Raw genomic sequence first — 24,700 nt, 5'->3', positions numbered from 1 at the left:
ATAAATATTACTAAATTGATGTATGTCATCTTACCTCTGTTTCTAGAGAGATTGTTTTACAGGATTTAAAGTTTTAAACAATCAATCAGGCATTCAACAAGTGAATATCTCATCAATATTGCACTAAACTTGCCATTTTACATACATAAATGTGATGATTCCATGACCTACACGAGGGGCAGATTTCCTCCTTTCATTTATAAATCTTGAAATAGAAAGAAAGATAGATTCAATAGATTCAATTATGGTATTTTAGTACGGTCAAGTAGTTTGCTAGTTCCATTAGTTTCCTCTTAAAATCAATATCCTCTCCAAGGTAGACAACTCCCTATCTCTTGTTTGCGTGGATCATGCTAGTTGATACCAACTCAAACACGCTTAGATATTATGCATGTATTACAAAACTAGTTAATCAGCAATGGAAGGAAAACTATATTCAAACTCTCAATGACATTAATAATGGATGAAGTCAACACATCGTGACATAGATACCTCATAGTTATTTAATTGGAGTTACACAAGTTTAACCTGTTTTTTTTTTTCCGAAAAAAAAAATTAAAGAACTAAACTTCACATTTCATTATTTCGATGACAACAAAATGCATCCCCAATATAAAAAATTTCAGATTTGGTTGTTGCTGTTGATCAAGCAACACAATCGATTCAAGGGCAAGTCAGTTAAAATCAATTCGTCTATGATATAAGTGCATGATTCATGGAAACATTTAAAGATGTAACTATCAATTTCGACACTCAATATTATAACCCTTCAACTTGTGGGATCAAGTGTAGTGACGTGTCATTGACTTTGTAATGGTAATAAAAATCCCAAGAATACATAAACATGAAAATATAAATGTCCTCACGAATGGAAATACCAACGTTTCAATTAATCATCTACGGTTTTCAAGGAGAGAATTCAAGATCTGCTAACAGAAGTAATCTTTAATTTAGTCTCGAAGTAGATGGCATTCAATTCACTAGGTTTCTTGTTTAAGAAACAGTAATTCAGAAGATTACATTAATTGGTACCCAACAAGGAATGAGCATGATGTAGTCAGATTGCTTGGAACAGATTCGTTGCAACTGCTTGTGATGGTATATTAATCATAAATTCCAATGAGAGAACAAGTTTCCACAGGGGAAGCTCATCAAACAGAAGCAACCATTTGCATTCACGGATTACCAAAAGTGAAGCACCATAAGCTGTTATATATAGTGCATTTGAGGCGTAAAAATTTTGCTTGTCCTTAATCAACTATATTCTGTAAGAATAGAGAGCATCTAATCTAATCAATATAATTGCATAGCATGTGACTAACAAATATATGATACAGACCCTAACCATACTCAAAAGCACTTACACCATAACTGGTAGTCACCAGATATCAATAAATACAGAACCCGTCAAATGCTCAGAGATATTATGGTTAAGAGAGTCCTACGACACAAGTTAGACTTGCTTTTGGTACAACATTACAAGGCTCTCAAGGTTCATCCAGAGTTGTCCTTGCAGAACAATTGAAGGCTGTATGCTTCCATAGAATCCACAGAAGGGAAGGATTCCTCGCAACGAACTGCAGTCAAAAGGTTCAACTATGGCTCTTGCTGTCCATCGAGCATGTTTTTGACATAATACACCCAGTTATAACCTACAATATCTTTCTTCTGTATGAACAATGGTACACCATGAAACTTGTTCCTTCCATCATCAACAAATACCAAGTCAGGGCACAGAAATACCTAAATGATACACAAATTGACAGTATAAATCTTCTTTTCCACATCATCTATCAACATAGTATAACACCTATTCCAATGCAACATTTGCTTCAGTCAGTTTTACACCCTCCACAGAAAATGAAATGCTACCTCCACAGTCCAAATCACGTTAGGCCATGTATCAAACAAAGAAAGTAGATAAACATACATTAGAATCGTCGTTTCTGAGGTGGAGGATATCCAGTCATTCCCATGCCAGGATCTTTCCTTCTCAACTGCTTCAAAGTTGCAATAAGATGCATCAGAAACAGAACCAGCAACCATGAAACTGATACAAAAACCAGAGAAAACATTCCAAACAATACAGACCTGTTGCTGCTGCTGATGATGATGAGCCTGAGCAGCTGCACCCCTTTGCATCGGGATGCTGCCAGGGTTCATTGCCCCACCCATACCAGCTTGAGAAGCAAGATTGAAGGCTGCCATGCCGGGGCCAGCCATCCTTTGCATACCTGCTACCATTGGCATTTGCCGAGGAACAAGTCTAGCATTAACCACAGGAGCAGCTGCTACACTCCCAGGAACAGTGTTGCCAGCTGAAACCTAAACACCAAGCAAGCATATAATCACAATTAAATTTCCATTGATTCTAATTTGAAAGAATTCAAAATCAAAGACTAAGGATCAGGAAGGGGGGGGGGGGACAAAGGGAAACAAAGAACAGAAACAAAGCAAAACAAACAAACAAACAAACAAGCAAACCAAATGGGGAGCTATTTTGATATCCCAATATTTCAAACTCCCTGAAAACTTTTTTTTTTATATATTTATGTCCAAAGAAAGATCAAATCAAGAAAGCTTCACTTTTTTATAAATACCGGTTGAGAAGGTTGGACGTTGGTCGTTCTCTCAAAATCGGTAGTAGTATCCACTGGACGATTAGGATAATTCACAACTTTGTCTCCCGGTTGAGAAGGTACCAGTGCACTGAGCATTGATGCCACATTGATCTGGTCAAAGTGAAGAAAATATGGACAGAAAACATATGCTTCATTCACCATGACATCCTACTGTCAGGTTTGTAGTTGTCATGTATGATGTGCAATATTGAGACACAACCAAGGTGGATCCAAATGGTTATCTGCATATTTATGAGGACAAAAAGAGAAAGTCAACGTAGACTTACTTGCGCCCTGGTGTAGGTTCAATCCGGAAGTACCTGAAAGGCAGATAGTGAACAAAATTCTAAGAAAAATATATACATTCAACCCATTATCTCCAACTAAGTACATCAGTAAAATGCTAATGTAAATATCTCACTCAGACCATTCAAAGGCCCCAGGCAGACATCTTGCCAACCCAGGTAAAGAGTACAAGCATTGACCCTACTGGATGTAAGATTCCCTGTAAACTTATTTTTAATTTATACTGCAAAAATAAAATAAATTTTTAAACAGAAACTAAAAGACACCAACCAAGAAAACAAGATTTATGGGTAGACACCTACTTCTGTCATGTAGGGGTCCAAAGGAGTTTAAATTTTCTGTGTGAGAAGACTCTGTTGTATCCAAGGTCTCACATCAAGTCTCAGCCCAAACAATGTGGGACCCATACCCCTAACATGCCAAACCACAGTTCTGCTCTGCAGCTGATTATCCGCTTATTTGTACATGCTAATGAGCTTCTTTTTCTTTTCCTCCTCTCTCTTTTTGGGGTTTTCTCTTTTAAAAAAAGGGGGGGGGGGTTTGTTATAGATAACAAAAGAATGTTAGATCCCTGGCTGATTGCTTGGACACCATCAATGATGAGCAGTGAAGGTATCTCCATTTGATTTGGGAGGTCAGATTGCTACCAGTAGAAATCTCTCCTGAAGATCAGTCAGTAATGCCAAGAAGGGGGCGAACAGAAAGAGTTTGTATGTGAGGTCATAACCTTCATTCCAGTCCTCCTAAAGGGCCCACTAGCAGATTCTCCAAGGACCATCTGACACATGGAAGACTAACTACAATAGGAAGGAGCCAGCCTAACTAGCCATCTAGTTTTGAGTAATGAATACCTATCATAATTATTTTTAGGTAGCTCATCTAGTCTGTGTAATGAAGGACTAACCATGCTAATTCTTAGTTTCAGGAATTCCAACAATAAGACAAATATTTAATGACTAAATATATTAAAGAAGTTCTATGTTCCATAATATACTGTTGAAAACATGGACTGAGGTTTTCTAATTAAAATAGGATTATGTTTCCAAATAAGTCTAGAGTTTTATTTCTATTTGTTTTATATTTCCTTTTCCTACTTAGTATAAGACTTAACTAGGATGTAACTATAAATACCCTATTGGGCTCTTGTGAATAATATACTTTAGAAGAACAATTTCTCACATTACAACATAGTAGTAGAACAATGTTTTGTTTTCATCCTACGGAAGTGCTGTAGATTTTTTTTTTGAAGTTGTTATTCACGTGTTTGTTTTCTTTTCGGGTATCCTGAAAATGTATATTGAGTGATTAAGTGCATGTCTAGGAAAATTTTGTCTAAAGAGTCTGGTATTTAAGCGGACCGATTGAGTCCCTCTAGTCTTTCCTAGTCTTTCCTAGAAACTTTCCAGGTATACTTTGGTTCAACAATATACCAATTGGAGGTAACCTGAGGAGATACTTTTCACGTGAATTAGTGGGAGTTATTCTATAATCAACAACAATTCGTGATAGAAGCAATGGAAGCTTTTGCAAATTTGAATAGTTCCAGAGTCTCCCATGTCTTCCATTCATAAGGATCGTGAGTTTTCTCCACTTCAGATAACCACCGTGAAACTTAATGGGACAAATTATCTTAGATGGTCTTGTTCAATTTCCCTTGCTGTTGGTGCTCGTGGTCTTACTGGCCATCTTGATGTGACTTCTACAAAACTTTCCACACCTGGTCTGCAACTTTCCAAGTGGTATACAAATGAATGCTTGGTCATGGGATTTCTCATCAACTCCATTGAATCTAGCATAGCAGAGAGTTGTCTCCTCCTTCCTAATGCGGCAACTATATGGAAAGTTACTAAAGATACATACTCCAGAGTTGGCAATGATGCATAATGCTTTGAATTTTGACGGAAAATCAATCAATTACAGCAGAAGGACCTTCCTCTTTCTCAGTACTATAACACTCTTTGGGGATATTACCAAACTTTAGATTTCTATGAGAAGTTTACACCGAAGAATGTTGAAGATGCTATTGCCTATCAACAATGGGTAGATAAACAGAGAGTTTATGATTTTTTGGCAGGATTGAATATAGAATTTGATCAAATTCATGCACAAATCCTTTCTAGAGAGCCTTTCCCTTCTCTGGCTCAAGCCTATGTCATGGTAGATACCGATGACAGTTGAAGGACAGCTATGGTACACACTCAAACATCTAATAGATCTGCATTGGTGGCTAGTTATGGCAATAATAAATCTAGTTCTGGTAATTTTCGCCCTCCAGTAAAGTGCGAGTATTGTGGAAAAGAGCGTCATACAAAGGACAAGTGTTGGAAGTTGCATGGACATCCAACAAATTCCCGTAGAGGTAGAAATGGAATCAAAGGCAACAATTAAACATCTGCAAATCAAGTCAGTTCTAACACCCTAAGTACTCCAACACCACCTTCCTCAGATGAGCTCCAGCACCTTCGCCAGTTGATGTCCAGACTTGACTCATCTTCTCCATTACCGACTTCCAATGCGAGTATAGCCTCTGTCATTGTTCCCTCTGTTGATCCACAATTCCCCACAGGTATTTTTGGTTGTCACAATGTCAATTTAACTTATCCTTCCTGGGTAATCGACTCTAGGGCAACCGACCATATAACAAGCTCATCTATTTTATTATACTTATTCATCTGTCCTATTGCTCAGGATGTTCGAACGGCTGATGGGTCTCTCTCTCCCTTATCTCTGGGAAATGATCTATCATTTGTTTGCCTTCTCTTACCTTATTTAATGTCATACATGTTCCTAAGTTTTCGGCTAATCTTTTATCTATTAGTAGCCTTACTCGTGATATGAACTGCAAAATAACTTTCTTTCCTTCTCATTGTGTATTTCAGGACCTGGAAACGGGGCTTACGATTGGCAATGATAGACAGAAAGGGGGGCTCTACTTAATGGATGGGTCCCCATCAACTCTTTCTACAGTCTCTAGTTCCACCTCTCCTGCACTTTTTACTTTATTACAGTGGCATAGTCGTCTTGGCCACATTCTTTTACCTATTTTGTCTAAATTATTTCCTGATCTGATAAAATGTGTAATTTGAATGATTTTTATTGTGAGGCATGTATTTTGGCCAAACAGACCAGGCATGTTTACCCTATTTTAGGTAATCGTAGTAAAATTTCTTTTTCAGTCATTCACTCTGATGTGTGGGGTCCTTCTTGGACCGTGTCTGTATCTGGTCATAAATGGTTTGTTACCTTTATTGACTATTGTACTAGGACCACATTGGTTTACTTACTTCACTAAAAAAGTGATGTTTTCTCGTGCTTTCAAAATTTTCATAATATGATTAAGACTCGGTTTGGGGCGACAGTTAAAATCCTTTGCACGGATAACAGAACTTAGTACTTGGGTGACGCATTCCCTTCCTACTTAGCAAACCATGGCATCATACATCAAACTAGTTGCGTCAACACTCCACCTCAAAATGGGGTTGCCAAACGCAAGAATAGACATCTACTTAAGGTAGCACGTTCCCTCATGTTTTCTATGAATGTGCCTCTTCGGTTTTGAGGTGAAGCCATTCTTACTACGAGGCATATCTAATTAACCGAATGCCTTCCCGAGTCTTAGACCAACGTTGTCCCCTTAAGGTTCTTTTAGGGACAGCAATCTTTACAATCTCACCTAAGGTTTTTGGATGTGTTGCCTTTGTCCGGAACCACCATGTTCATGGAAAGTCAGATCCTCGTGGGTTAAAGTGCATTTTCTTGGGTTATCCGCCTACACAGAAGGGGTATAAGTGTTATTATCCTAGTTCTCGTCGTTTTTTTGTCTCTATGAATGTTGTGTTCCAAGAATAAATTCCTTATTTTTCCCCTACACCTCTTCGGGGGAGAGTTTTAGTGAAGAGTTTCCAATGTTGATTCCTCCTTTCGATATTTCTCCTAAGATTCCTGCAAATGATCCTCCTTTGGAAGATGGAATGATCGGACAAGAATAGCTGGTGGATAACATACAAGGGGAGACTAGACCTCTGAAGACTTATAAAAAAAAAACAAGAAGTGACCCCTTCTGAACCAAGCCAGTCAAAAGCTTTGGTTCTAGCCCTGAACTATCCGTTCCTCCAGGTGAGTATGTTTTGGTCCCTTCTTCTAATCCTACTTTGGACTTACCAATTACATTAAGAAAGCAGCCTCAAACTTGCACCAAACATCTTGAGTTCCAATGAAGCTCATGTCGCCCCCGATTCAAGTATCCTTTTTCCCCCTCTCCTCCCCCCCCTGGCCGGGGCTTCCCCCCCCCGAGGAAATGCAAACTCTTGATGAGGAAATGAAGGAAAAAACAAAACGTGGGACTTGGTGACTTTGCCCATAAGAAAGCAGACTGTTGGGTGCAAATGGGTGTTTGTTATCAAGTACAAGGTAGATGGGACTATTGAAAGGTACAAGGCAAGATTGGTGGCCAAAGGTTTCACTCAGACTTATGGCGTTGACTACCAGGAGACATTTGCCCCTGTTGCCAAGATGAACATAGTTCGTATTATTATTTCATGTGCAATTAATAAATGGTGGAGTTTACAACAATTAAATGCGAAGAATGCCTTTTTGGATGAAATTTCAACATTAAAGACTTTTTTGGGAACTGAATTTGAGATCAAAGATATGAGAAAACTAAGATATTTCCTAGGTTTAGAGTTGGCATATTCTACTAGCGGTGTATCTCTATCCCAAAGGAAGTATACATTGGATCTTCTTGAGGAAACTAGAATGCTAGGATGTAACCCTGCTGAGACTCCTATTGAGCCTAACCTACACGTGAAAGCAAAGGAAGGAGAACCAGTTGACAAGATAAGGTATACAAAATTAGTGGGAAAGTTGATCCATCTATCTCACACTAGACCTGACATCACATTTGCAATTAGTCTTGTTAGCCAGTATATGCATGATCCATATTCCTCACATTTGGATGCAATATATCGGATCTTGAGATACTTGAAGACTACTCCAAGAAAATGAATTTTAATTTCAGCTCATGGACATTTGAAGATTGAGGCATATACAGATGCAGACTGGACAGGATGTCCAGATGATAGGAGGTCTACCTCTGGGTATTGTGTATATGTGGGAGGTAACCTTGTGACTTAGAAAAGCAAGAAACAAGCTGTGGTTGCACGGTCTAGTGCCGAGGCCAAGTTTAGGGTGATTGCTCAAGGCATTTGTGAGATACTATGGCTTAAAGGGCTACTTCAAGAGGTTGGGACAGATTTGGAGGTTCCTATACAATTATACTCAAATAATAAGTCAACAATCAGCATAGCTCATAACCCAGTACAACATGATAGGACTAAGCATGTGAAGATTGACAAACATTTCATCAAAGAGAAGGTTGAGGCTGGGCTGATCCACATCACCTTTGTTACTTCAAACGAGCAACGGGCTGATGTGCTCACAAAGAGTTTGAGCACGAAGATATTTAATTACATTATGAGCAAGTTAGGCATGATAAATATCTATGCTCAAACTTAAGGGGAGTGTTGAAAACATGGACTAAGGTTTTCTAATTAGAATAGGATTATGTTTCCTAATAAGTCTAGAGTTTTTTTTCTATTTGTTTTATATTTTCTTTTCCTACTTAGTATAGGACTTAACAATGTTGTAACTATAAATACCCTATTAGGGTCTTGTGAATAATATACTTTAGAGGAGCAATTCCTCACATTACAACATATATGAACCCGTTACTTTCAACAGATCAAGACATCCAGAAATCTCGCAAAAATCCCATGAAGGAGAAAGAAAAGTAGAATCAAAGCATTAAGTAGCAGGTTCATAAACAAACTGAACAAGTTTGGTTGTACATGTTCGTATCAATAACAAGGAATTTTATATGTATCTGATACCTCTAAGGAAGTATGTAGCAATGTAGCATTTACTGAAGTGGATTTTGTTTTGTTGTTTTTTTTTTTGGGGGGTGGGGGGGGGGGGGGGGGGGATAAGAAAAATTGGCAGAAAGATAAATATGGGTACGCAAGTCTTACTCATGCTCAAGAGCTTGTGCGGCTGTTATACGTTTCCGTGGATCATACCTGCAAGTAAAGCCAGATGAGCAGAATAATAAAATAAAAATAACTATAATAGCATGAGAGTACGTACTCCAGCATCTTTGATAGGAGATCATATGCAGGAGATTTCTGAGGAAGATGCACTACATTAACAAGGCCATTTTCACTGTTTGAGGTACACAACAGGAGAGAAAATTAATAATTAACTAAGTCACCCCTCCAGCAAGATCCTGGATTTCAATTGAACAAAGTATAATAATAGAAAAGAATCCAAACTCACTATTTACGCCCCTGGATATGTTGCTGGTCTGATTGCCAGTGTGGAAGATTCACAAGTGTAGGCCACTTATCTTGTGTTGGATGGCCTAAAGAAGAAATAAATTATAAGATTATTCTGAAGTAGATGCCAACAGAAGATGTCTCCAGGGAACATTTCCTTACCTAACACTTTAAATATCTTGTCAAGTTGATCAAGCTGCATGACTTGCAGGTAAATATCAGAAAATAATGCAGATAAGTTATTGAACCTTCATTAGCCCTAGCAACTAACATGTTACATCCTGCACATTGAAATAGCATATGAAGCAGAATGAATACTGAAGCTACACCAGAAACTATTCCATTACCTGGAAAGGGTTAGGCGTCCCTTTGACTTCTTGTCCTTGAAAAAGTGGCTTCAAAGTCAACAACTCGGCAAAAATGCATCCAACAGCCCACATATCTTCAATCCTATATTAAGGTAGCATTATGTACTATGCGCCTACATCCTTGTTAAGTTGCATCAAAGACATAATCAGAAAATGCTCGAGTAAATAACAACAATGCAATCCATTGTTGCAGGATACCAACAGCACTTGTGTAGTGCTTAGCACCAAGAAGCAGCTCAGGTGCACGATACCAAATAGTTACCACAACCTGCAAGCAACCAGTGATACACATATTAATTGAAAAGGAAGACTAAAACACGAAATAGTCCAAAATAGAAAAAGGAAGACTAAAACACGAAATAGTCCAAAATAGAAAAGGAAGACTAAAACACGAAATAGTCCAAAATAGTGAACAGGCTGCAGAAGAACACGTTGAACAGTAACATAATGCTAAAAAAATGATGGAACACCTTAATAGGTCAAGTAGAAATACTATTTTTTGGTATGACTTAATGAATGCTCAATAAATAAATTTGTTGGAAACATGAAGATATTATATTTACATCTATATATATATATATATATATATATACACTAGCAAAGTAAGACACGTGCAAATGCACGTGGCCATATGAGAGAGAAAATATATCGAGTCAAAAAAACAGAGAGAAAATTTTTATATTAAGAAAGAATACAATTGAATAAACAATCAAGTTTTGGGGTGGGATATCGTGAACTTTTGAGGGAATAATCGAATGTTTCAAAACTTAAAAACAAAAGAATAAAGTTATTATTAAAACAAATATATCTGAATTTTGCACATAAATAGGAATTGAATTATTGTTTTTATTAGTTTTATGTTTTTTCTTTCTCCTAAACTATGTTATGCAGTGAATGCCAATTTCTTTTGATTTAGAATGCCTTTAGCATCAAGGTTTTATACACAAATATTCATTTTCTGCAATTTTTTATTTAGTTGTTTTATTATTTATGTCCTTATCAACTTTTATTCTTTTATTTTTGGGTCATTATCAACCAATTATAGTGACTGGGTGCCCATAGGTTCTCTCGGGGGGGGGGGAAGGGAAAGATGTGGTGAAGTTTGAACTCGTGACATTTTAGGACTTTCTATCTCTACAAAGGAGGTTGCAACCATTGTCAAGTTTACATGTTAAAAGCTCATTTAATTTCTTTTGATGGTTTCTTGTTATTGTTATTTTAGACATTTAATTGACTCTTTGTACAATTTAAATCATTAGTTGAAATAAAAACTTTTGATAAAGATAATGAAAATCATTAGTTGAAAATCATGATCTCCATAAAAGAAACATTGAGGATATGGAAACATTAGGTACCAGACCAGGTGTTAGTCAAACCGAAGATAGGTTTCTTCTGAGTTGCCTTGACTTTTAAAGGAAGAATCGAGACAGCAAAAACACCCTCCAAAGCTTGTTTTATGGCAAGATCTCTACTTACGCATGTCGTGGGCGTCTTCGGGGATTACGATGCTAGTTCCCGGTCTTAGCAGCAATTTTCGGCTACTTGAATCATCCGTGGTACATTCCAACTAATATGCTGTTCAGATAAATCTCCATATGGCCAAGAAAACTCCTCACAGAACGATTTGAATGTATTTATCATTAGTACAAACTCACGCAAGCACGGCGTTGAACCTCGGCGTCAATCAAAGCTTAGTATCCAGCTTCATTGTGTTGTGTGTTCATGAACTTACTCAGCACCACTTCGTTGAAACCCTAAAAGTAATTCTCATGTCTGAAGACCAGCAGAAATAGAACAACAACTACATTCTAAATATTTATTCCCTAAAACCCGAACGAAAAGAGGTTGTCACGAACAGATATTGCAGCCAGATAGAGCAACAGAACCAGTGTTAACTTTTTGAAATTTTGTCCCACAAACCATAACCAATAAAAACCCTCTGCAGCCTTATATCCCCAGTAAAAACTATTCAAATTCACAGAGCCTCCCCACATTAACCCAAAATACTCAATTCACTCGGCTGCCTCACCAAACCATCATAAAACATAAGTCCCCTACTTCATCCTGAACTCTCACAGGTAAGTTGCTACCTTAAAAACTCCTTCAGCTATTCTTCTTTTCTTCTAGAAGTCATTTTCAAAGTGTTTCTCATGAGAGTTCTGTCTAGTCACGACTAATCATTAAAATCTTCTAAAACTTTGACTGAAACTTTTCCTAATCCTAAGGGGAGACTGTATCAAAATTGCCTGCAATTATCCTTTTACTCTTCAGTCCTATTTCTAGTAGGAATTCTCAATAACTCCAAATTTAAAAACTTCTTTAGTTGAAACTTCTCAACCTAGGCTTGCAGTTGCAGAGTTGAACGACTCCATTAATTGGGTTGCTTGCTGAATTGAAAGACAAAGTGAAGGAAAATTTACACATCTCAATTCTTCTATACAGTTGTAATTCTGCTATACTCTTAATCAGATTTTGATTTTGAATTAATCTCTCAAGAAAAGTAATCGAATCCAACCGGTAGCTGGTGAACACAAATTTACCTCATGAACTGACGTTGACTTTTTTATCAAGCTCATACCTGCGAAATCCCATCTTCAGCTTCTTTTGACGCTTTATCATAAACACAATTTTGCTTCATCAGGAATCGCAAACCTTATTGTCTCACACATATCTTAATCCCCTCACAAGAATTACAGTTTCAATCGCAAGCCTGATAATAATAGTTTGCAAAGATAAGGATTTAAAAAACCCTAAGGATCATGGTTACCGATTATACCTACTTCAGAATTGAAACTTCAGACGCTTGCCATTCATATTGGAGTAGCAGGCTTTAGCTTCTTCTCTATTCTTACTGAGAAGGAAACCCTAGAATATGGAGAATTTTTTCATCAGACGATCTGAAACTTAACCGAAAAAGAAAAAAAACAAATAAAATATAGAGAGAGATACTGAGATTGAGAGAATTAAAATTATTGAAGATTTTCGCTCAATGGTCTCCAATATTATAAATTTGCAACCCTAGATCTCACGCATTTGTACTTAAGTTTCTAATCCTGATTTTCAAAAACCCGAGCTTATTATACAACAAAAAGAGGAGAATTATTAACAAAGATAACTAAATAGAAGAGATTGGTTTCCGCCTACTTCTTGTAGATATCAACTGGAAACCCTAAGAAATCGATCATTCTGATATTCTGAGATCGATTATCGATTCATCTTCCTTCCTCCCCCATTGTCCTTCTTCTCACCATCGTTTGGCCTTTTCTGCAATGAGATAACAAATACATAGATTCAGAGAGATCGAGAGGGATTCAGAAAGAGTTCGAGAGGGAGAGGGATATAGAGAGCGAGAGACTGAGATTGAGAGAGGTCGTGAGAGATAGTGGTGATTTAGAGAGAGATTCAGAGAGAGTTCGAGAGGCAGAGGGATAGAGCGATAGAGTTTGAGAGAGATTGAAAGAGGTCACGGGAGAAATCGGGATTAAAATTAAGGATAAATTTATAATAATTCATGATACAATGTCCAAATTATCCTTTAAAAATAACAAATAGTACAACATTATTGGTATTTAGAAAAATTCTAAGGACAGAGGCGAAAAGATTGCGAAAAGGTAGGTACTGCTTTTATTATAGTAGTATGATATATATATATATATATATATATATATATATATATATATATATATATGGGGGGGGGGGGGGGGGGGGGGGGGGGGGGGGGCCTGGGGGGGGGGGGGGGGGGGGACAACCTAAGATCCCCGTAATTGATCTTAGGGCCAATCCCAAGCATAGGGAAAGAAAGGCTAGAGTAGGTACTAGAAAAGAAGATCCTAAATGCCTTCCCCTATTAGGTTGAATTTTTGAAATGCTTCAAGGCTAACATACTGAAGCATTACATCATCTACCATTATACAATTCAAGGGGTTATATGAAACATATGCAGAATCAGGTATATATCATCATGAACACATCATTGTATCATTTGTTCCTTCTGCTTTAGATTTAAGGGATATTCTAGAGAAGGATTTCTATCTCTTAGTTTTTATTTTAATAGCTACCTATTATTTCTCGTAAAATAGTTTGGGAAGCCTTCTACTTCCGTTAGGCTTGATACAAGCACATATTTCTTCCAGTAGTTGATGTCTTCTCGTACAGCTTTACATTTCTGGTTATTTGAGAGTTTGTTTTTGGACCAGCAATCCTTATTAGGAGCCATCCTTCGTCTGCTCCCCCTGCCCCCCCCCCCCCCCCCCCAAGCGGGGGTTTTGCAGCTTATCAGTTTAGTAAACTCTATTTTAGGATCTGGGTGTTGGCTGTTGTTCCTCATCAACCCAGCTGATAATTATCATCTTTTGGGATATTCTTCCCTTCTAATTGGAGCTCCTTCAGTTGTATTTTCAGCTTATTCTGACCTGCTGTTGTTGTTGTATCTGCAATACAGAAATTTGGGTTTCTCAGGCCTTATTTTTGGGAGAACTTCCTACTGGATCCTGGTGGAACTTGTTGACTCCTAAATCTTTATCTCTATTACCTGCTACAATTGATGTAGCCTCAATTGAATGAGGGCCAGTTCTTCCAAAATCTTTAAAAGAACCACATCATATGATACTAAGAAAGGGTTTATTGAAATTTCAGTTACAGGCTACGGGAGATCTTATGATATGGGCTATCATGGGATGATTTTGCTGGGACGGACAAATTGATGAACCCAGTGCCAAGAGTTTCCACAGAAGCAGAGTCCAGGGTGGCCATTTTCGTGCGCAGCCCTACCCTGCAATTTTTGCTGAGAGGCTGTTTTGATATCTTGACCTCAGGTAGAGTCCTGGTTAGGATGGATTGCTTAATATAAATGGCTCTTGAATTCACACATAGAGAAACCTCTAAGTTCTATGCCCACATGTATGATTCATTAAAACGGTTGCTCCTATACTCACTCCGTTGATCCTCCATCTTCCCACCCATCCACTAGTTGATTTCTTTGATAAACCTAAACATTCAATTTCAATTTCATCTCTGTATCCTCCATTCTACCCAACAGAACTTTAGCAAGCTTTCAGCATAGCCTCACCAACAAAAGCCTTCCATCTGATCCTATTTGGTTGCATACCATTGGCTAGTTTCTTCTACAGCACCTTAGTTACCAATGAAAAAGCAGTTGCCATTTCTCTTGATTAAACCATCAAAATTTGAGAAAACTTTCACCCCATCTCCACCATACAAGTTACATTCAATCAGAAATGGGAGGCATTCATCTGGCTGGTTTGATTCTTTTCTTTTAAGTCACCATTTCTGAATATTTTGTTTCTATTTGAAGTTCTGCTGCAGCCTATCATCAATGCTATGGTAGAATGGTTCTTAGTTGATTCCCCATCTGCACTATCCACTCGCCGATAATGAAAATTCCATTCAAGTTCAGGATGAGGCCCACAAATATGGAAGAATGAAGATTTGTCTATTGAAGACTTGTCTATAGTTCTTCCTCCACATAACCTGCCTTAGGGCCCACTGACAACAACTCCGCCAGTGTTTGCTACTAGTCCCATACCCAGATAAAGAAGGAGGATCAGTGGTGTATCAGGTCGCCAGCCCGCACCAGAGAAAATCCAGCCAAACCCCTTTTTTAGGATGCACTGGATTTGAAGACATTATCTTCTCCTTTAAACTGCTGCCTGGTAGTTAATGTGGAAAGAAATTGTCCGGACCTGGGAGACCTGGGACCTGGGCCTCAGGAGATATCCATCACAAGGGCCTTCATAAGAATTAAACCAAGGATTTAATACTGCATCATCGATACTTTTAATTTAATGTCCTTACTTATTCTCATTTACCTGTTACCTGATTCTATGTTCTACAGGAAATGGAAACTTCATTCCACATGGTGTCAAGTCAACTTATTTTGAGACCATACCCTAGAGATTGTGGCCATATGGCAACATAACAGTATTGTGTCACATATCTTACAGAATCACTACTAATGTAACACAACTATAGATGCATATCCAGCATAGCTACCAATGCAGTTCATTGATGGAAACAAATCAACTAGGAGTTGCAAAACAACCAACAAAAGCAAATTGCATGAAAATGCAAGAATAAGTGATAATGAGACAAATAAATTCCTACCCCATTCTCTGACAATGGCTTCAGGGGAGCTTGGTATATTCTTGCAAGACCAAAATCAGCAATTTTAACTACTCCTTGTTCCTCTCCCTCACCCATTACCTGGTTCATGAAAAAGGTTCATTGAACAGATGGAAACATGAACAGTAATATAGGATGTAGGGGGAGAGGGGGCATCTATTCAAATTATTTGTCTTAACACTGCCATTTGTTAAAACACACGATATCAGAAATCTACCAGAATGTTTGATGGCTTTAGGTCCCGATGTATAATCCAATTACTGCAGCAAATATCAATAGATTTAGTCAAACATCTTTTTCCACTATAAAAGCTAGCAAGAACACACATGGAAACTACCAGAAACCCAGAGAAACAGTGTTTTCCATCATCTTTGCAGAAGCAAACACCTTACCTGTGGAGGTAGTTCAACCCATTAAGAAGCTGCCAGAGTAACGACTTAACTGTGTACTGATTGATAGAATGGTTGACCTTTTCCCTGTGATGTCTAATGATTTCCTGTTGTCATGTTGCAAATAATAAAAACTGCAATGATAAGATACCAAATAGAAAACAAGTCACCAGATATTGCATAACAGTTTTTTCGACGAATGCCCATATCCATTTCTATAAAGAAGTAGCCAGTATATATGATATTAAGTTATTAACTAAATTACTCAGTCACTAGTTGGTAAACAATTTCCGAATACCATGCAAGAAACCAATGATCGGCCCAAAAAATAAGAAATAACGAAAAGGAAAAAAGCAATCTAACCCCCAAATTGCATCGAAACCCAGCTACCATATCCTTTCTTAAGGCACTCAATCGTGAATCGAGTTTGCAGTTCGACAACATATCCAGATAGAATTCAGGAAAGGAAAATAGAAAAAGACACTTGGTGAACAATTAGGGAACATATTTATGTACTCACATATAGGTCATGCTCGGCATAATCGAACGCCAGGTAAAGTGACATGTCTGCGTGGTTGATGTGAACATTAACAAGCTTAACAACATTTTCGTGATTAATCTCCCTCAGCAACTGTACCAAACGAATAGAAAATTCACCTAATTAGCACCAAGAACTTCTAAAGCAGCAAAAGTAGAAGAACAAAGCCACGGCGAACCATGATTTCACGGATTGCGGTGGGAGAAACGCCATCCCCATCCTTAGACTGCTTGAATTTCTTGATGGCGATGCACTTCCCTTTGTTAGGCTGAGACTTGGTCTTGACGAGGAACACAAGACCATAAGTGCCTTCTCCTATCTTACCGACCAAATCATATTGCTGTAACCAAGCAGGTCTGTTAGGGTTGCTGTTATTGTTACTGTTGTTGTTACTCATGGCAGCCATGCTGCCGCCTCGGCTGCTGCTATCGTTCCCGTTTCCGGCGCCGGCATTACCTTCGCCGCCCATTCTGGTTTCTTCCACCCATCATTGACTTAACCCAAACTGAAACCCCTCCGCGCATGTGGTCTCCTGCCATTCAGCCCCTTTCCCATTTTTATTTGGATCTGATTCTTTCTCCAGGAATTTCGAAGTCTTCTGCAGTAACCTTTTGTCGGACTGGACCATTTGGTTTATGAGAAGTGGGGCCCTCTTGGATCGGATGAACCTTCTTAGACTGGTCCAGCCCGGATCAAGTTTTCCGACCGAACAAATTCTGGTCCACCCAACAGTATCAGCCGAGTTAATCCAATCCGCCTCCGTTGGTTTCAAGTCCAGATCAGAAAAACAATGTATTACCATTAAGTCTGTTTTGTCAATATTCAAAAGTAAATTACCTTCACGCTTCTCAATCGTACAATCGGAATAAAATCTACTGTGTATTAACTGGTTCAATTTTAATGTATAGCATAAAACGGCTTGATTGTGGTTTGATGCAACATTCTACATTACGAGGGAAAGCCAAAACCAACCAGGGGTATAAATGTAAATAGAACCGACTATAAATAGTTTCACACTTTCACTTTCACTCCACTCTTACATTAGAAGTTAGACCAAAAAAAAAAAACTCTTTCATTAGAAGAAACCAGCTTTGGTTCGAGGTGCTTTTCACATAAAAGTACACTGAGTTAATGCGTATACATGAAGAAAACAAATTGCAAAATCAAGGATCCTTGAAACTAGATGAAGCAAACCAGGTGCAGCCAAAGGAGCTGATTACAGTAGCAGTAGGAAATTTAATGTACATGTTGCTATCAATTGAGGTAGTTTGAATCTAGCACACCCATTCGAGATCAATCTATTAAGTTCTTACTGAATTGCTTCAACAACACCTTGATAAAGAATTTAAGAGGACAAAATCCCAATTGGGCTCTTTTATGTACTATGCTCATGAGGGGGTGGTGGTAAACCTTGTGTCTTCATCATACAGAAGTATTTGGCAGGTACACTAGCCCCAGCTTGCAGGCACAGCTCAATAACAGCCGGAGCACACCCATAAAAATCTCTTCCCGTATCCAGAAGCACCGGGGGATCCTGAGACCTCTGCCTCCAAATGACCTTGGGAGGCACCAAATCGTCTACTTTGGCCTTCTTCCATAGATGGGTACCCTGCCGACCCTCATACTTGAACACTCCATGAAGCCGCCGTATCTTGTGACTAGAGGGTCCAATATGTACTTCTGAACAGCATTTGCAAACCTTTGCTGGATAAACCAACAATAATTTTTCAACCCCTGCTCTAAGCCTCTCCCATGCCTCCAAAGTTAACCTTGCAACCAAGGTTAGCTCATGCCGTGACAAAGACTCTAAAAACACAGTATCATTTTTTGTATAATCTGGTGTCGAGCTGTGGTTGTACAGGGATTCATCATACACATTGGCACCAGCGTGACAACATAGCTCTAGAATCGCTGGAAAATGATCAATATCAAATCTTTGGTCATGTTTGATGGCATCTTGAGACACACCCTGAAGATGGAAGCTCTCAACAGGAACTAGAATATCATTCAAGGTACCAGTAATCCAAGTATGCTCCTGGTTCTTGGCACGCCGCCTAGGACCATGGCAAGTCTGAATTAAATGACCATTATCTCCGATAAATAATTCTGGGCAAAACCTGCGAAGATTAATTGAATCAAGTAAGAACAGAAACAACAGATTATTAAGCACCTGGAACAATTATTTGTATTTTCTGTTTCAGATATCATGATTGAGCACAACATAACAAAAACATAATCTAGAGAAAGAAGTTAACATGTGAAACTTAGATTGGTTTTTTGCTATCTTCAATGGAAGGTTAGTGTCACCAAAATCTGAGATGGCATGTGCATTTTCATTTTTTATACTGAACATGTAGATTTCTTCTTCATATTCAGTTTATCTCTGAAGCAGGACTAGGTAGCTTTGGGTAAATTGAGTTTGCATTGTTTAAAATCTGATGATTATTTTCAAGACATCAAAGGTTTCCAAGAAATATTTTGCTTTCCAATAGTATAATCTGAATTTGCCAGACGAGTTCTATGCTATCACCGGTCATCTAGACAAATATAACAATTGAACTAACCATTAACACTAAACTCCATCGTTTGATATTGAATTCTTAGGATAGTTGCTTCTTGTGACAATAAATCAGGTCTCAAGTAAGCTCAAATTTAGTTCTCAGTCACAACTTCTAGTTTCTAGCTCTGTCATGCAACAATCTAAATGGGCTGTGGTGGTTCTGTTTGGGTTATTATTATCACTTTCCTGATGTAACTAGACACACACATACAAGCAAACGTCAATGGAGATTATTAACGACATCAATCATGACTCACCCAACTTTACAGCATAGTTGAACAGGGTTGCAGCAGCCAAACATCCCCATCTATTTGCAAACTATTAACCAGTTCAAAGAAATCCCAGGCTATGGTGCTTCAATTATTTAACCGCTACATATAATCAGGGGAAGTAAAATTTTCCATTCTTAGGAGTTCTGGGGAGAAAGAAAAACTAAGTAAATAAATAAGGCTGTGGAACTCACTTGCAAGCCTTGATTGGGATGAATCTGATAAGGGCAGAAACACCTTCTATTAGAAGAGCTCTGGCCTTAACAACATCATAGGCAACGGGAATCATGGCTCGAACCGGATAGTTTCTGCGCTTGATTCTTTCAAGAATAAAAGGTCGCAGCTCGTCCCAGTTCATTCTGGAGCTGTAAAATCGGCAACCACTGAAACTCTCCAGCAAATGATACAAAAGCTTCTGCTTCAATGCCATGAGCACGAAAACAAGAGATACCAGTTTCCACGAAAATTATCAATTTTGGGTATTACATCATTGAGACATTACCACAAACAGCTGGTGTCACATAGAACAACGAATAAGGAAAGGATCACAAGCTTCTGCTTCAATGCCATGAGCACGAAAACAAGAGGTACCAGCTTCCAGGAAAATTATCAATTTTGGTATTACATCATTGAGACATTACCACAAACAGCTGGTGTCACACAGAACAACGAATAAAGAACATAAAGAAAGGATCACTTCTTCGTTATTCAACACTGCAAAAGTAAAATTTGTTAGATCTCAACGAAACCGACAATGGAGAAGATTATACAGAGACGCACAGAGGGTAATAGAGATGCAAAAATCGCATCCGGGCTTCTCCAGCCAGGGGGCGACGCTCTGGGGTTTGGGAACGAGAGAAGAAAGCCCGTTCTGTGAAACATTACGTTTTAAGGCGTTTGGCCATAAAACCGACTTTACTCGTCCGAGTTCCTGGTATTTTGTCCGACTTGTTACTAGAAACCTAGCCAATAATGAGTCAACAATCAAGGAATCGTTGTCAATCAGTCGGAGTTCTGGTTGTTTACCAAAAAAGTAGGAAAAAAATTTAGTTCTGGTTTGTTTTCATATTTTGACGAGTTGATTCAAAATTTGTATTTTTATTGATTTAAAAAAAATAGTGAGAAATTTTCACCACCATGTCCTAAATTACTTAGAAAATCACAATTAAGTGAATATATAACAACGAGCAATATTTTTATACCTAAAATGTACAGTTCTTACTATTAGAAAATCACATTTAAGTGAAAATATAACAACTTAAGTTTTTCCAAAAGTCAAAAATACGATGAAAAACCCTACCCTTGACTCTATTTCTTCATCAGTCCTCCACCGTGTATAACTTTTTTCTTTCTTAATTGTAAATCTTCATCAAATTGAGAAATATGACTCAAGAGCAATATTTTTAAACTTAAAATGTAAAAATTATATTAAAAATAAATAAATAAAAACTAATCGAAACTTACAGGTAATAGAGGGTTTGACTAATCACTTGAGTAACTCAAGTAATGATACTAACTTTAGAAGATAACTTAAGGATGAAACTAAAAATCCTCCAAAAATTAGAATCAATGATTACAAACACCCCACAACTCTTTTAAATCTTAGTATGTAAATCTTATTATTATTATTATTATTATTATTATTATTATTATTATTATTATTATTATTATTATATACATACATGTACATCCTTAAAACTTTACAAACTATTATATTTGCACCTCTGAAAAATGGTTGGATGCATGGTTAGAGATAGTTGTCCCTCTTTACAAATGATTGATTAGTGCCCTAAAAAATAATTAATTATATGTGAGGTAACTTTTGAGTAAAGATGGTGAAACCCTCTTCATTTGCCTCTTCAAGACGATGTGGAAACCCCAAGAAACGAAGTCTTGTAGAGCCCTGAAACTAAATTGGACCAAAACAATAGAAACCTAAGAGGATTCTTGACCCAACATTTGAAATACAAACACAAAAACAAGATAACAGTGGATGAAACATAAACTAATGTTTTAATAGCAAAGCGAACCAAAAATATAAAGATATGAACGCCACAAGTAAAGATAACCTTGATAAGTTCAATAGAGTCCAAAGAAGAACTCAAAGGAAAATTCCAGCTTAACCAGTTTTGTATAACCAGTTTTGTAATATATTATCACTCAAAAATTGTCTTCTACATGATGAAATGATCTTATTCATAACTACAAGACAAAAGCCTTAGGCCCCTCTTAAGAGAATTTCATCGCGCTCAATTAAAAACCACTAAAACTATTTAAAATGTGTTGTAAGCCCGATACTAATAAACATACACCAAGAGAACATTAAAACACAAGAGTTGACCCCAAAATAACAATGTTGGGCACAATATTAAATAACTTGCAGCAAATAACTAGGCAAGCTTGACTAATGCCCATGCCTTCTTCATCTTCTCCCATCGATGCAAATATTTTTTTGTCAATCCATGCAAGGTTTCTTGAAGTCTGTTAGCCCTAGCTCTTGTTGTGCTCTTGTTGTAGGTCAACTTGGACCCTGGAAGTTCTCCAGAGAATCATCGTTGTTGTTGGACTGGATCACATCACAAGATATTCATAGGTCACTAGAGACTCTTCTTGAAATGAACATTGGAATCATCAAGGTTCTCCAATAAACAAGAACCATAATTAAAAAAATTAGGAACCCGCATATCGAACGGTAGAAATACTAATAGAATTCAATTTGGACTAATATCTGAGTTACTTGAATAAGAATTATAGCAAGAAACTAAAAACAACACTGGTTTTGATGGTGCCGGTCACCTCCCACATCTCACGCTTCACAGTGCCCTACGCTATGATTAAAAAAAATTAGGCACTAAAGCTCATCGGTTTGCATGATATTGGTCTCAGTAGCATCAAGAGAAATAAAGAGATTGCCTTCATTGTTCAATCCAACCCATTGTAATGAGAACTTGAGATTTATTGACAGAGAGCTAAATACTGGATTACATAGTTTTCAACTTCTGTTCAGGTGAACTTTTATCAAATTGTTTGATCTTAAGAATTGACAATTTTAAATGCCTGGTCCTTTGGGTATTCTCATTGACCTTGATTGCCTGTTATTCTGATTTTACCATTGTAGCTTCTTTTCTTTTTTCTTTTTTTTTTCATTTGAAGGCTAGGTAAGGATAGGTTTTTCATCATTAAAGAACTTAATATCCCATGCATTTTTATTTTTATTTTAATTTTTACTTATATAATTTCAATAGAAACCCAAGTATATTCTTGCTGGAAGTCGAGGCATTCAAGATCAAGTAAGAAACCAATTGATCAAGATCAAGTAAAATGGAAGCTTTTATTATCAAACCACAGGAAAAATCGAAGGCAACGCAGCATGAAGGCATTGTTAAGGGCAATTCAAGTGGGACTATCTATAGCATCATCTATGGGCACGAGACCATACGAAATTTGGTGTAACTTGGAAATGATCTTTGATTTGCTACCCAAACCATGTCAACATGCTTGGCCGATGCATTTGGCAACACAGTTGATCAGTATTTTGACAAACTATGATGGAACAACTTTTTGTAGCTTCAAATTCCCTTCACTTCTCTCTAATTTTACTAATTTAGCATTATGGACTGCAAATATTAATAGCAACAGTACTGTTTTTATTAGTGAGAAGAACTGTACTTCACAATAAACTCTTTTTAGTAATATAGTTTTCTTTTCGATAAAAAAAATGATAAACCAACGGTGATTGGTCCTAGTGGTAAGCAGCTTGGTCAGCTTAAACAAGTTTTCGGTATCGAAACATTGTGAATGCAAAAAATCCCCACAAGGAGACTCACCCACCACAGTCAGTGTGCTTAAAAAAGTATATGTGAATTCGATTGAGCGGTTATGATTCCAACAGTTTTGAATCACAATATTTAACTCATCCTGCCCATTCAGGGGATTCTACAGTCAGCTGGAACTGTTTCCTGATTTAAAATCAGGCAACCAGAGCACAGCTTTAAGTTTTTCATAGGGCCTTTGAACAGAAATATGACTGGATGAATTACAAAAAAAAGCCAGAAGACCCAGATGATAAAAAAGAAATCCTAAACTTACTAAACAGATAAACTAAAAACAGACCAACATTGTTGAATCAAAATTCCGATGAACAAATCAGTAGTAATGGAGTTTCACAAACCTATTTCTACTTGATCGAAACCTTCTTAACCTAGTAATGCACGGTATGGGTCTCTTTGGTGTCCTGTAATTGAAGAAACATTTTCTCGCAATCACTGCAGCATTCTTCATTCTTTTCGAAACAAGAAAAACCGGCATTAGTTCATCATGCTCCAAGCAACACATAATATTAACTAATAAATCATCAGGAAGCGCATAAATCGAAGTTCTTGAAGACAATTGATTCTTCTCCGAATCCATCAAGGCTGATGTTGACTGTTCCATCTATTCGCTAAAAATTTCTCGATCAGTCAATTCCACCCAGCCCAACCTGCTCGTGTGAATTCTACCTCTGAGTCAGGGTCTTCTGAATTTAATGGAAATTCTGAGATCTCGTGATTCTTCATTCAGAAAAGATCGATCGACTTGAATTCAAACTGACTTGAATTCAAACTTAGAAACAGAAAATCCGATTGGCTGTAAACCCAATTAAAACTTGCACGAAACCATTAAGCCATATTTTGATCCCTTCCAACGGCTAGGAGAAAAACAGCTAACGGAGGAGGGTTTCGAAAATGGAAATAGTTAATGAGATTTTCTTTTTTTTTTAGAGCAAATTGCACTGCACCCCAAAATTGAGACTTTAAAGCACTGACACCCCATTTTATGTTTAAAAAACACAAACACCCCATTCATTAAACACATTAGTCCATTTAAAGCTTCCATTTTGGGGTGCCAGTGCAATTTGCTCTTTCTTTTATACTGGTACTTTTTTTAATACTGGAAATGAAATGCCGTACTCAAGAATCGAACCCATGACCTTTCCACTGATGAGTATATATCTTGTCACTCAAGTAACCCTGCATTAGCAATTTATGAGATTTTTATTTGCAATTGCAGCTGCAAACAATGCTTATGATTTTGTCAAATGTACGTCAATGAATCCAACAGCTGTAAATCAAAACGTATGGATAAGCGTAAATTAATCTTTTTATTTTATTTTACTATCCCGTGAGAAAAACCCATCTCC

At 37.5% G+C, this 24,700-nt stretch overlaps 2 protein-coding genes across 7 annotated transcripts; both read right to left on the bottom strand.

The window, feature by feature from the left end:
• Positions 1 to 621: 621 nt before the first annotated feature.
• LOC149009330 (cyclin-dependent kinase E-1-like) lies at positions 622 to 17,280 on the bottom strand. 6 transcript variants are annotated; one of them, XM_089160983.1, is made up of 16 exons: positions 16,871 to 17,280; positions 16,675 to 16,785; positions 16,158 to 16,261; positions 15,983 to 16,025; positions 15,748 to 15,846; positions 9,823 to 9,892; positions 9,604 to 9,698; positions 9,419 to 9,452; positions 9,258 to 9,342; positions 9,069 to 9,143; positions 8,954 to 9,001; positions 2,909 to 2,941; positions 2,601 to 2,709; positions 2,092 to 2,325; positions 1,931 to 2,000; positions 622 to 1,810 (listed from the first exon to the last, which is right to left on the bottom strand). In XM_089160983.1, exons 1-15 carry the CDS (start codon positions 17,159 to 17,161, stop codon positions 1,932 to 1,934), a joined length of 1,500 nt encoding a protein of 499 aa, XP_089017109.1. In that variant the 5' UTR covers positions 17,162 to 17,280; the 3' UTR covers positions 622 to 1,810; position 1,931. The 6 variants fall into 6 exon arrangements, with proteins under 6 accessions (XP_089017109.1, XP_089017110.1, XP_089017108.1 ...); XM_089160984.1 differs by having other exon boundaries at positions 622 to 1,743; XM_089160987.1 differs by having other exon boundaries at positions 623 to 1,743; positions 1,931 to 1,997.
• Positions 17,281 to 17,645: 365 nt separating this feature from the next.
• On the bottom strand, positions 17,646 to 20,578 carry LOC149009329 (APO protein 4, mitochondrial-like). Its single transcript, XM_089162320.1, has 2 exons — positions 19,716 to 20,578; positions 17,646 to 18,809 (listed from the first exon to the last, which is right to left on the bottom strand). The coding sequence occupies exons 1-2, from the start codon at positions 19,949 to 19,951 to the stop codon at positions 18,068 to 18,070; spliced, it is 978 nt and encodes a 325-aa protein (XP_089018446.1). The 5' UTR covers positions 19,952 to 20,578; the 3' UTR covers positions 17,646 to 18,067.
• Positions 20,579 to 24,700: the final 4,122 nt, after the last annotated feature.

The sequence above is a fragment of the Hakea prostrata genome, chromosome 7 (assembly GCF_041222555.1).
Source record: "Hakea prostrata isolate BN-2017 chromosome 7, UWA_Hpros_2, whole genome shotgun sequence".
NCBI classification, from domain to species: domain Eukaryota; kingdom Viridiplantae; phylum Streptophyta; class Magnoliopsida; order Proteales; family Proteaceae; genus Hakea; species Hakea prostrata.
Note: the sequence above shows the minus strand (reverse complement) of the source record. Positions and strands in the feature narration are given on the sequence as shown.